This window comes from Haplochromis burtoni, unplaced genomic scaffold (genome assembly GCF_018398535.1).
Source record: "Haplochromis burtoni strain Fernald_Lab_line unplaced genomic scaffold, NCSU_Asbu1 Contig_348, whole genome shotgun sequence".
NCBI classification, from domain to species: Eukaryota; Metazoa; Chordata; class Actinopteri; order Cichliformes; family Cichlidae; genus Haplochromis; species Haplochromis burtoni.
The window spans coordinates 421313-434833 of record NW_024582709.1 but is presented as its reverse complement, the minus strand read 5'-3'; the positions used below and the strand labels follow the sequence as shown (position 1 = coordinate 434833).

At 40.7% G+C, this 13521-nt stretch overlaps 1 protein-coding gene across 6 annotated transcripts in view; it reads right to left on the bottom strand.

Moving 5' to 3' along the window:
- Positions 1 to 13074, bottom strand: part of LOC102303614 (nucleosome-remodeling factor subunit BPTF) — a 54120-nt gene extending 41046 nt beyond the window's left edge. For 5 of the 6 annotated variants that reach the window (XM_005942751.3, XM_005942753.3, XM_005942755.3 and 2 more), the window contains exons 1-4: positions 12248 to 13073; positions 7934 to 8756; positions 1094 to 1145; positions 696 to 864 (exon numbers count right to left, since the gene is read on the bottom strand). In XM_005942751.3, coding sequence (XP_005942813.1) covers positions 696 to 864; positions 1094 to 1145; positions 7934 to 8756; positions 12248 to 12821 — 1618 coding nt within the window. In that variant the 5' untranslated portion in view covers positions 12822 to 13073. Of the gene's footprint in view, positions 1 to 695; positions 865 to 1093; positions 1146 to 7933; positions 8757 to 12247 lie in introns of all 6 variants that reach the window. The other variant, XM_005942752.3, reaches the window with a different exon arrangement.
- Between the last annotated feature and the right edge of the window lie 447 nt (positions 13075 to 13521).

Below are 13521 nucleotides of genomic sequence, written 5' to 3'. Positions count from 1 at the left end.
AGACTTAAATATCTGTAATCCAAAACATAAGAGAGTTATGTAGCAATACATAAACTAGATTTAAATTTTAATTCAAACCCTCTGTTTACAAGGAGCAGCCAATCAGAGGAAAGTTGGCCTTAAAGTTAAAGGAGCTGAAGTGGCTGTTTTAAGGCAGAAGAAAACCCAGTGTAAAGAAAACAGAGAAAAGATCATTATGAACCATGACTAATGCAAGACTAATCTAGCATATATTTTCCAGTGTATTATTCTTACCAACTTCCACTGCAAGAGCAAACAAAATGCTATAATAAATGAGCTGATATGTGGTCAAACGCTCTTAATTTTCAGACACACAAAACGCCCTGAAACAAACAAAAGACACTGGGAGATACTCTATAGGCAGAAAGAAAGGGATAAGGAGAGAGAGAAGCTCAAGTGCTGGACATGCTCCAGACTGGGACCAGCGTAACGTTACATAATAGCTGAGTTGATTCCTATGGCCAAGCCATCTATGACTGGGTGGCATTCATGAGTACTGGCGAGAACGCAGGCAGGAATGAGGAAAGAGAGGCAGGAAGAGAAAGGGGAAAAAATTACTTTGAGTTTAAAAGAGATCATTCTTCTTTCAAGCATGATTAAACTCAGCAACAGAGAGTATCTGAGACTGTCAGAGCATATTTTATGAGGAGGAGAAAAAATGATAATCTCTTTACCATTTGCAGCAGTGAGGAAACATTTGTTGCTGCCACGGGCCTTGTTGGTTAGGTCCTCGGTGATGTCCATATGCGTGTGCACTTCGTCCCTTATTTCCTGAAGGGCTGCATACAGGTCAGCCTCCCAGTACTCCTTATCCAAGCTATCTATCAGCTCAGCTAGCTGCACCTGAGAGAGATGTTCAGGGAGCATTCAGTAAATGATCACTCCACTTCATGAGCTCAAAGTTATGACAGGCTTACTGGCAAAAAAAAAAAAAAAAAAAAAAAAAGAGGGAATGCCTGGAAGCATTTCATTAGAAAGAAGGTTTGTAATAAAAGAGATGATCCAAAATGATTAAATGTGATTTGGTGAAGAGCCTACAACAGAGGCAACAAGAAAAGATGAGGCGCATTACCTTGGTGCTGTAGTACCAGATGGCTTTGTCCTCCAGCTCACCATCCTCTTCACTGTAGGGGAGACATGGGAAATTAGATAAAAAAAGAAAGAATTAAGGGGAAGAAGGAAGAGTTGCTGGCAGACATGCTCTAAATAATACAGACTCTGCTGTCTGTATTCCTTTGTTGGACTTTATGTGATTTAATTTGGCTTGTGTTTTTCCTTGTCAGGAGATTTATTCTTTTCATTTTATTTTTCATATCGAACTGTACAAGGTCCCTGAAGAGTGTGGTTACGCTTCCATTTCCTCAGATCCATAAAACAGGCTGTGCAAAACATGCAAAGTGACATACAGCGTTTGCAGCGCGGCATGATATATTATGTCGCAAACGACCGCTGGTGGTGACCACAGTGTGAGTTGGCACACCCAACGCTGCGGCTCTATTGTAGCTCTGCATTTAGAAAGATAACTTGAGGACCTGACTGCAGCTTTGGCTCATTCAGACAAATGTAGCTATGATTGTGACGCTAGCTTTCACAGTAGAGGACGGAGGCTTTCTGTCATGGGCCATCTTATCTCGTCAGTGATTTTCAGAGTAATTATATAACTTTCAACATAAAATAAATAAATAACATCGCTGTCAAAACTTTACTAACTGTGTGAACTAAGCAAAAACATAATCGGCTGTGAAGTTTTTCGTAACTTTGAAGAGTGAAGACAACATGAGAGATTAAAACTAGCAGTGAGCAGACCGACATCCTGAAAGGAGAATCAAAAGAGTAGAGATATGCATCGCCGCTTCCAGTCACACCTTTCAGAGTGCAAAGCAGGATCCAGTTTTAAGTTAAAGTGACATGCTTTGTATCCAGGCAACCACACGCACAGCCAATCATGTCCACCTAAGTCTTTGGAGAGAACTTTGATTTAAACCAAGGATTAGGATTTTTACCTGGATTCTGGAAATGATCTTTGGACAGTGGCCCTCTCGTTAGGTTGCACATGTCCCTGCCACTGTGGTTTGAATATTAAACTTAAGGTTGTAACACATTAATGGGTGTCAAGAAAAACTGCGAGGCGTAGCAGCTTAAGACTTAGTGGTACTCTTTGTGGTACTGTCAGACTCACTTTATAGAATGAATGATCAGCAATAAATGCATAATCTTCAAAGTGTATGCTTGACTGACTAAAAAAATGAACAAAGTGAGCCTTGTCAGAAATGATAAAGCCTAGTTCTATCTTCTGTTTTGATTCAAATGAGTCTTTTTTTATTTATTTAAGTGAACTACCGGTGCATATAAATTCCTTAACAATAAGCAGGTACAGGTCTGACATGTCTATCAGAGGGACTGTTAGACGTGTTTTTGGTTCTTATCTGCATTTACTGAACTCGTATACCTATATATAAAATTCTGGAAGCCCATTTGATATACATTAGATTAGGGCTGTGTCATATTGTATTGCCTGTGGTAAAAAAATAGTCTAAACTTTTTACATGATATAAAACTGTCACATCACGATATCACCGATATAGATGCCCTGTGTTCACGCTCCCCCGTGCACACAACAAGGAGACAAACCCAGACGTGTTTGACAGCGAGCGCCTCGTGTCCGCATCTGATGGCAACTGAATAAAAAGGGGGCCAACTTCATTATCCTCCAACAAAGCTTTGCAAAATTTGCAAATTAGAAACATCAAACTCAAAAAACACACCATCAAGTAGAACCAGGCTACAAAGGCACGCAAGGAGATATTAGCAGCTGGTGATGAGGGACCCAAAAGTAAACAAATGACTCAACCAAGTGTTGCTGGAGCACTCACTAGTTGCGCTCCATGTGACAGGACGAGCAAACGGTAGATGGAAACTACTGATGCGGTTACGCGGTGGAAAAGCAGCTGATTAAAGAGCTAGACACAAATTACAGCATCCCGAATAGAAAATATCCTTCACATTCAATGTTATTATGTGACAAAAACAATAGAGGCTGATGAAAACTTTAATTAAGTATTAAAAGGTATAAAACGCCACCTAAGCTACTTTTGCACTAACATTTGATTTCTGCTGTGTCACTGCCATTGCCATATAATGCTGCTGCTAGCATCATGTGGCAATAGCTTCACACTTTGAATTAGGTAGCAGTCATCAATGACAGAAGCTCATTGGAAAATACGTATAGAAAATACCCTCATTTTTTGGCCCTGATAAGTGCTGCTGAATGCAAGCTGCAATCACTGATTAAACACTGTTCAGTTTTTTTCTATATTATCAGAAATTTCCTTGAAATACTGTGATGTACAAACACATATTAATGCATATTAATATTTGAGCTACAGTACATGTACTAGAGTATCACAGCTGGCTTAGGCCTCACGGGTCTCTTAGCAACAACTTTCTCAATAACAAGTGATTACAGAGATTACATGTTTTGTATGGAAATTTTGTACTTTAATATGTTTCCCCAAAGGCAGAGCCCATGTTTTTTTGCTTCAAGTACATCTTTGACATGATATGACGGTGCTTATCTGTTCATTTTAAATAAAAGGTTTATAAATCCTTTTGCTTTCTCTAAATGTTAAAAAACAAAACTGGAAATATCTTAATCTTTACATGATAATGGAACAACTTCACTTCACATGGACACTTGACTTCATTTTGCAGCAGCTACAGAGTTCCTGCCAAGGGAATGTGAAGCCTCAGGCCATGTAACAGTAGTGTCTATTCAGCATCCCTCCAGGCCATCTGTGCGCACAAAACTTTATTTCCCCCCATTGCACACACACAGCTTGTGCACTTCTTGTAAGTGAACAGAGCTTTTAAAAGGTAGTCCAAAGACTGGTTGCTCAGCACCTGCTGTTGGCTGATTTGATGATCAGGGTGGAGCAGAGGAAGCAAAAAAAGTGAAATGTAGCAATGACAAACCTCAGGCCACCTAAACTCCTAAATCTCCTTTTGTTTAGGTCATTCACGCTCCTTTATGATTTATGTTGCACACTGTCTGCTGCTGCTGATCCAGCGGGTGCACATACACACCATCTGTGGCTGCTCAATACTAATATCAGTTGCTAGCATATGGGACCAATACTGCTGATAGTAAGGTTATGTTAAAACTATAATGGAGATGTAGTCTGGTTTAATAAAAAGACGGTCTATTCCAACATGCAGATATGTACTCATATGCATGAAACCAAGTTATGATACAGTAGGGCTGTTCGATATAACGATATATATCGGATGACGATATAAAAAACATCTATCGTTTCATTTTACGCTATCGTTTGTTTCGTGGTGTCGCAAAATAAACTGTTTACGGCAATATTTTTTCATTGTTCTGATGGTCACTGTAGTGGCTATATTAATTTCTTAAAGTTCTGTCTTTCTCTTATATTTAATATAACCACACTACGGACGGACAAGCGACTGTTTTTATGCTTTGTTGTTAGCAACAACGCGTTTCCGCTTGTTTATTTTCCACATAAAACTTTCACAATAAAGCTCAAAGATCCTGTTGAGACTTTTCAAAATAAACTGAATCACGTGAAAGAGTATGCCGAGTATTTACGGATGAGAAGCAAAAAAGAGCCGTCAGGTGCTAAAAAATAAACCTTAGACTCAAACGTTAGAACAGGCTTTTCCCCGCAGCACGCCGTGTAATAAATACTCACAAAGAAGGCCGTTACAACTTATGACTAAAAATGTATTGTTTCATGCATCGGTTAAAACACTCGACTCCAGGTACACGACGCCCAGCTGGAAACACTTCACGCAAGTCGAGCTGCCCGAGACTCACAGAATTTACAGAAAGTTTTTGTGATTTATATCGTTATCGGACGATAGATGTCTGATATGAGATTTTGGTCATATGGCACAGCCCTATGATACAGTGTTAAAAACTGTAAATCACCACTTCAATTACAAATTATCTGCAGCAGAAAAGTATACTGTCCAATCATTTCCACAATATGATTGTGCAGTGTGGATAGAAAGAATACGGAAATTGCTGACTGTTAGTCCTGCTGGTGAATTATCTGTTTCGCAAACCTTGTTGCACTGAACAAAAATTGTTTTATGTCTGTTTGACTATGCTTGGCTGTGCTTTTTGGATGTTTCAACCTGAATGTTAATATCAAAGGCATTTGACCAGTACTCATAACCGTGACACTGATCTGGGCTGAACTGAGTGGGAACAAAGCCTGGTTGTAACCTGAAGACCTTTTTAAAATGTCCAGATTATTTCCAGGTTCAGACATGTTATTTGCTGTTGACTCTGTCTGAAAAAGTTTACATGTTTTATTACTGATAAAGCACATATGTTTGTCCTCATATTAGCTCATTAGAGCTCTTGAAAAATACAAACAAACAAAGAATTTCAATCGTGTCACGTTTGGTGGGTCATTAGTGGACTTTCCAGTAGGGCTGGCCCATACCATACCGTTCACGGTAATACCAGTATAATGTTGGGCAACGATAAGAAAATGAAATACTGCCATAGAATATGGGTAAAACGTGCATGCGCAGTGCCTTTGTTTACATCTGCGCGAACGCAGATCGTTGAATGAAACAGATGAACCAGAACTGGTTTGTAAAAATCTGCAACTTCAGTGGTGTGGAACTGGTTTAGCTTTCCTCCGTCAGATACACAACAAAGCACTATTTTTGGTAGAGCATGCTGGTGGGCCGTCGTTATTACCGTGTTTTTTGGAAAATACGGCACACTTAAAATCAATTCTTTGATTTTTCTGAAAATCGACAGTGCCCCTTATAATCCCGTGTGCCTTATGTGTCTTAGGTCATATCGCCCTGCTCTACTTTCCAGTAATCTAGATAATCTACTAATGTATTCGCCACCCTTTCATATGGCAATCAGTGTTATCATGGCTGCTTTAATCGCAGTTGGGAAAAGTTGCTAATCTACTTTGCCTGTAGTTGCTACAAGTTTCTTTGACATTTTATGCTCTCTGGTTGACGTGTTCCTGCTTACTTCTTCCTCTGTGGCTCCTTAAGGGCACCTGAGCATCATTGTTTTGACACAGGTGCTGCCTGTGGGCAAGTAATCAACAGTTATGTTAATGCTAGCCAACTTAGCCACCTAACATGCCAGTATGTCCTATTGATATGAAGACATTGCCATAAAAATAAAAATTACCCATTAGATCCTCGGTTTCGTGGATGCCAGAAGTGCATGAAAACTCTTGTGTTCTGTCTTGCAGCCGACCACAGAAGATGTATTGTGCTCTACCAAGTCATTAAAAAATGTGGCCTAAGAGGAAGCGCCTTGTTTCTGTGTGTGAGTTGTGCTAAACTAGATGCAAAGCGAGGCACTGTGCAAATGCAGCACATAATCACATAGATAACTCACTGAAGAAAACTGGACTGCAATACGAGCCATTTCAAAAGCAGGGTCTTCTGTAGGAAAGACTAACCTCTTTTGATCTGACTTTTTGTAGTTTTAGTTTCTACAATGATTTTGCAAAGACACAAAAGAAAGTTATAGCGCCCTTAACCAAAGGGGAAAAAAGGTAAAAAGCATTATATGAGCACTTCAATTTATTGCACATGACATTTAAAAAAAAAAAAAGTTATAGAGAAGCTTCTGGTATTTCATTGCTCAGACTGTCCTGCAATTATAAATTTAGAATATAAAGTTTTCATTGATTCAAAGAAAATGTCCGTGTACTTTGGTTTAGTACTGATTGCAATGAGCGGTGGGGGTATTTCTCAATTGGAAAAGCTGTAAAACTTAGAGAGTTAAAAGTTCAAAATCTATGCACTTCTTCACATTTTCTAAAGCTGTCCACTGGACCGCATTGGAGTCTTTGCTGGGCCGATTAGGGCCCCCGGGCCTTATGTTTGACAACCCAATCTAGAGTTTGTGAATGATTCTGTGGTTATGCTATACTCTCAGTCATGCTCAGGAATAAACTTGTGACAATATTCTGTTTTTAAATCAGCCGAGTTAAGTGCATGTTGAATATAGTGTAGGTCTTTTTTTTTAAAGATTAACACCTACAGGCTGGAACAAAGATGATGTCAATCACTGATGCCAATCTGTTCATAAGTGGCCGTGATTAACCAAACAGACCCCAAAACACGACATAGTAGTTAGAGTACATATCGTACTAAGAAGAAAAACTGTACAGAAAGCACATTAAGGGATTAATGGGCATATTGTGCTTCCCTGTGATGTTCTTTATAAGTCTATGTGCATATGGTTTGTGACACTCATCAACACTCCCACTTTGATACGACACCAAGTTGGAGACTCTGCCTTAGAGTGGATTAAAGTGCTTTAAAGAACACTAGTCGAACAAACAAATGCTCTTTCGTTGAGATAAACCACAAACGTCTGGCACCTGTGTCTTTGTTTTGTATTAGTAGTTTACAGTATGATTCATATCTCAGGTTTTGAGCCACGGTTTCAGCTCAGATCAGTTTTTTGAGAGGCTTATTAAAAAAAAGAAAATGTTAAAAAGGTATTTTATGGAAAGCCTGATTATTAAGTCATTATTGGACCATGAAAAAAAAAACAACTCTATTACTCTGATGTTTTTTCTGATCTTTAAACATTACCGATTTCACCAGAACAGCACACTTTGACTAAGCGATAGAGTTTGCTTGACTCTAGATAGGTATTACAGTATAAGAAAATGGAAATCGTGATTTCGGTCTCAGTTTCGCAATGTATGAACCCCCCTCAGAAGAAATGTCAAACTGTGTCAAAACTGCTGTGTCTTTTGGAAACTTTGAGAAATAACTAAAGAAATAAATTTCATATTATCAACGTACATCAGCTTACAAAATGAAGCCACGTGTCACTGTTCAATCCTGTGCAACAGCATAACATGAAACAATGTGAACTTACACGATAACGCGGCGATTCAAAAACCAGTATTTACGGTGGTGTCGGTCGTAGCCAATCGGTAGTTGACGAATAAATGGTCTGCTCTTCTGCACTTCTGGGATGCTGTCCGCCACACCGGGTACCTTGTGTGCCACACACACCTCGCACTGCCACTCGTCCTCTGGTACTTCCTGCAGTGGCGGCTTGACACACTCCAGATGGTATACAGCTGAACATGTCTCACAGCACAGCAGGTCACCAAGGCGATGGCACACCCTGCAGTGGTCGTCGTACGCTACCACCCCCTCTGACATAAGCTCCTCTCGGGCAATGTTGGTTGCCAGGAACTGGTCCACCAAAAACTGAAGAACTTTAATTTTGCTATCCAATGGTCCGTAAGGGTAATCCTCATTTTCCTGGAAAGGTAAAATGTGCCGGTACTCTGGGTCACTCTCACAGTACGCCCGCACCACCTCCGGCCAAGTCATACCATCCACAAAATACAGAGTGGAGTTAACGGAGTCCTTCACGTCAGTGGGACCAAATGTGGTGTTAGAAGTGTCCTCTTCTCTGAGAATAGCTTTGAGCAAGGAGACGTGGGTCTCTGCCAACAGCGTGCATTGCTCTTGGCTGGCCAAAGCTGCACAGAAATCCTCAAAACGGAACGGAGAGAGCCGTAAAACTGTGCCAAAGTTGCGGAGCACCTCGTAGACGGCAGACACGTTGAGGAGCTGTGAGGTAGGAACAAGGAGGTCCTCAGAGGACTTGGGAAGCTCCAAGGAAGGAATGTCCTTTGCCTCATGAATAGGTGACCGTGGTTGCAGTGTCCGAGTCTTTTTCCGGCCTATGCAAGAAAAAAAGGAAAAAAAAGTCAGGAGAGATGTGGTGAAAAAGCCAAAATCACAAAAAAAAACACATTACAGACAAACACGACACCAAACTGTAACGAGCTACACTGTATGCAGTTTACCGTTAGTCATTACATCCTTATACCTTAATGTAGCAACACCCTTAAGGTCTTATTGACTTTGCTCTGTAATTTTGCAAGAATAAACTGTCTGCAGTAACACAGCCACAGAGAGATGCCCTTGGCAAACCCAGAGCAATCTGTGGAGATTCCTTCTTATAATTTCCGCTACAGGAGAACCCACAAGAAGCATCTTTTAAGTGCTATGAGTGCAACTGGCGAGCTCCAAGCCCAATAATCTCCTCTAATAAAAAAAACGGATGCAATAACACAACAGTAATAGAACTTTGCACCCTCCCCTTACAAATAGAAACAGGAGATGTGAGGAATTTTGAGGAATCACAAGCTAGTACGGATGTGAGCTGGGCTATTTGTAACCAAGTGTGAAGAGCTGGGGAAGTGATCTTAAAGGCTGACAAAAATATCCTTGTCTTAGGATAAACACACTAAATGCTCCAAGTTGATTTATAAGCCTGCTTTTGTTACTGTTGAGGAAATGTGTGCAGGTGTTGCAGCATAAGCTGCATGTACTAAACCTGGGTATTCATTCTGGACAATCTCTGCCTACAGACCCATCTGAAAGAATAACTAAATAAACATGACACTGTGTAAAATGTAAGAAAAAGCAGGATGTAGGATTTAAACATATTTTTAAAAAATCTATATTTGTTTGAATGTAGCACTAATACAAATATATAGCTGACAATGTGTATTTCTTCTTTATCATTTTAAAAATATACTCATTTAAAATTTTAAGCCTGCATTTCAACAAAGTTGGCACACGGGACCGTTTCTCAAAGGATTGTATCACCTCTTCTTTTAACGGCATGTGGTGAGTGTTTGGGGAACTGGGGAGACAGACTGTTGTAGTTTTGGAAGCCAAATACTTTTCCACTTTGCTGCATATACATAAGAGTTAAGCTGTTCCTTTGTTGCTTTTTTCATCTCATAAAGCTCCTCTTATTTGGTGACAGACCCAGACTGTAGGCAGGTTTTTCAGCACTGCCTTCTAGTAATAGATAGATAGATAGATGACAGACAAAGGCACAGAAAGATGGTTGGATGGATGGATGAACATTTGCATTGCGCACTAATACCAAAATTGATAATTCCCCAATTCTTTAGTCATGATTTCCTATGAAGAAATTCAGATTTTGACAGATCAAACCCGTTTTCCACTTCCCCTCACTCTTAAATGACTTCAGGTCAGGTTATTGTTATTGAGGGTTGGGTTTTTTTCCTTCTTTACATAGTAGAGTTTTAACTTTTGGGCTCCAGTGACAAACTATGTTCAAGATCACACTGATGTTCACAAGTGTTTCTGAGACCATTCAATCATTTCTACACTAAAATCATCTCTTTTTTTGGTTTCTTTAAAAATGCATTTCGCCGTCATGGCCACTCCTATTGCTTTTTGGCCTCATCCACGGCATACAGAGATTTCACCAGATTCCTCGAGTATTTGAATTTAATTATGCACAAATTCTTTACTATTTTGTCCATACAGTCTTGCAGAGTGCTCAAACCCTCCCTATATTTAATCAGCAAAGACTCAGTCTCCTGGGGATGCTTTATATCCACCCATGTTACAAACATTAACATCATTAGTTGTGAGATGTTCTACAAACTCCTTTTTCCTCCAGGCATTTTCCAGTCTTTCTTTGCCCCAACTTCCGCCTTTCAAACATGTGATTAAAAACAGGCAAGTATGATATGATTTTTTTAAGACTATTTTTTATATGTAGGCTTTAAATTATTTGCAAGTCATTGTTTTTATCCCACTGGATGTATTAAATATGTATAATCAGTATAGTATTACTTTAAGTACACCGTTTTTATAACATTTGCATTACATGAATACACAATAGTGTGTGCAGATCTCACAGGCTCTTAAGTTTGACATGAGGTTTTCTTTCAAAACCCAAATAAATAACTCGATTATCAGCATTGCCTGTCATACTGTACAATCAGTGTAAGTGAGCTAGTCACTTTTTAGCAGCTGTATGTATGGTTGGCCTGATATTGTACTGTGGTTTAGAGGTGATGGGTAAACAGAGACTACAGCAATAAAACAATTAAATGATCCAACAACGGCAGGCAGGAGGTTTAACTGAGCATCAAACACAGGGATTGAGTTCACAAATGGTGGACTGGCATATGCAATGTGTTTGAATTTACAATATGTGTCAGCCAGTGGACTGAATGATGCTTGTCTGTTGCTATTAGTCCTTTGAAAGCACATTCAGGGTAGGCACACAATGCTGCCATGTTCACACATCTATAGCAAAAGTAAACAGATTAATAGAAAGTCGAAAATTATGGGTGTATCCTTTGAAAAATGAATCCTGACCACTGCAGACAAAAGTGGAAAAAATATTTATATGTAAAAGAATAAAATCCAAATTCTATTATTTCTTTTCAGAGATCTGTATAAGCACAAGCTTGTGCTGTTGGACATACTGGAATGCACTCCTGAGTCCTCCTAATCCTATCTAGAATTACTTCCAGTAGTTGGCATACTGTTTCTAATGCATTGCATTGCATAACAGGAGTGTCAACTAATTTTTGCGCGCACAACTTTATTAAAGTGATCATTAAGTGGAAAAGAGATGAATTCAAAGCCCTTAATTGATAAACATGAGTGGTTACTATGGTAACGTCGACTACGTAATGAGCTGCTGTTTGCAACAAGTGAAAGAAAGAGCGGTTCTCTTCAAAACAAACGCCTGTCAAACTCATTTGGCAGCAATATGAACGAAAATATGTCTTGTGCAAATGACCTGTAAAAAGCCTGAGTAAGGTCTACCGACTGTGCATAAAAATCTTTAAACTGCTCTTTTACTACGAACACTTACTGCACTTCACGTGGAAAAAGCACAACAATGCCCGATAAATCCGCTACAAACTGGAGACAATATTTACAAAACACGTGTTTGGCTACAGCGTCTCTCTTTGTACAAAGTTTCATTAATACGCACACATTTTTGGGGAAAAGGTGAATGAATGAATATAAAGTAACAAACGCTTTTCGTGCATCCTATTTCTCGGTGCGTATGAAAAGAAATCCAAGGCAGCGCGCGTGGTAATACCGTGCACGAGAGCACGAACAAAAAAAATTATTAATTACAAATTAATAACAGAAATGTGCTGATCCTTCAAAAGTCAAAAGCACGAGAGCCGGTTAAAGCGTGGAGCAGATCTGCAAACCAGCGACCAGGAGCACGGGGTAAACAAAGGCCTGTTTCTGAGTGCAAGCTCCATTTTGAACAATGCGGCTTGGTTTCTGTACTGAGCTAAAAATATAATGCACACTTTAAGTACTGCAAAACCCGGTTTCCTAAAGTGCGTGCACCTGCAAACGAACTTACCTGGGGTGCTCCCGAGTGTGCTGTGGCTTCTAAAACTACTCTCGGTACAGTAGCTGGCATCATCATCATCTGGTAGTTCCTCCACATAGTCAGAGTCGTTTCCCAAGGCCTCCTCTTCTTCAAGATCAGACGAAGGGTTGTCGTTCAGGAGTTCATCTTCGTCTGATCTGTAGCTTAAATTATCATCCTCCTCGTCGCTGTTGTCGTCGTAGACCACCTTGGTTTGAGGCCGCCTCACTCCGCCTCTACTGCCGCGGCCGCCTCTAGACCCCCTGCCTCTACCTCTGCCTCCTCTGCCCCGCGATGCAGCGGTAGCGGCGGTGGTGGAGGCTCCAACTTTCCTGCGGCCCCGGGACGAATGAAAGTTCTCTCGACCGGAGATTTCTGTATCTACCTCCACAGAGCCAGTGCCACAAACGCCGCCACTTGCACCCCGTCCCCGACCCCTTCCTCTGCCCCTTCCCCGTCCACGCATCCCTCTACTCCTGCCGCCTCGAGAGCCACGGACTGGCCCGGGTGAACCTTCCCGCATCACTGCTGCTTGTTTGGGCGGCCTTCCTCTTCTCCCTCTCATTGTGGGAGAGAGTATCTTCTGTTCCGCTTCAATCTCGCTGCTTGAACGAGCGACGCACACCGGAGAAAAACGGGGAAGAAAAGGCCAACAGATCTGGCGACGGTTCCAGATAGGTCCCCACCAACCCCCAGTCTCTATTTGTGAGCGGAAAGCTCAAACTGAATGGCCGGTGTCCCGCTCTGGGTCGCCTGCAGACGCCATTTTTCTTCACCACTCTCCCTCCGTTGAAAACACAGCAGGCCCCAAAACTGCGTCAAGCTAAAACTCAGGTTAACAGTGGCTCAAAGAAGACGTAGAGCGCTAGCTCCTTCAAAATAAAAGCAACTAAAAGCTAAAAAATCAAAACACTGACTATATACCCAGTTGAACAGAGCAGAGCAGCCGTTTAAAATGCAGAATATTATTGTTAATGCCACAGTGGGAGGTCATACATTTAAAAAAAAAAGAGATTTAAGCGATTTCGCCTTAAGGACGTCGCTGTAGCATACACGGAAGTGCTAGCGTCATTCTCGAACTTGATCTTAGCAGGCCTGAGTCTATTCGAGATCACGTGACTCACTATTCCACAATAGACGCAATTGCCGTGCTAGTTCATAAAATTGGTTATCCATGCAAAAGCTGTCCGTCAATAGTACTTTATTAGTGTTTGGTGCTTCTGTTGTGTGGTTTTAATCTCAGGTGGGTTGAGTGCACTCAGTAA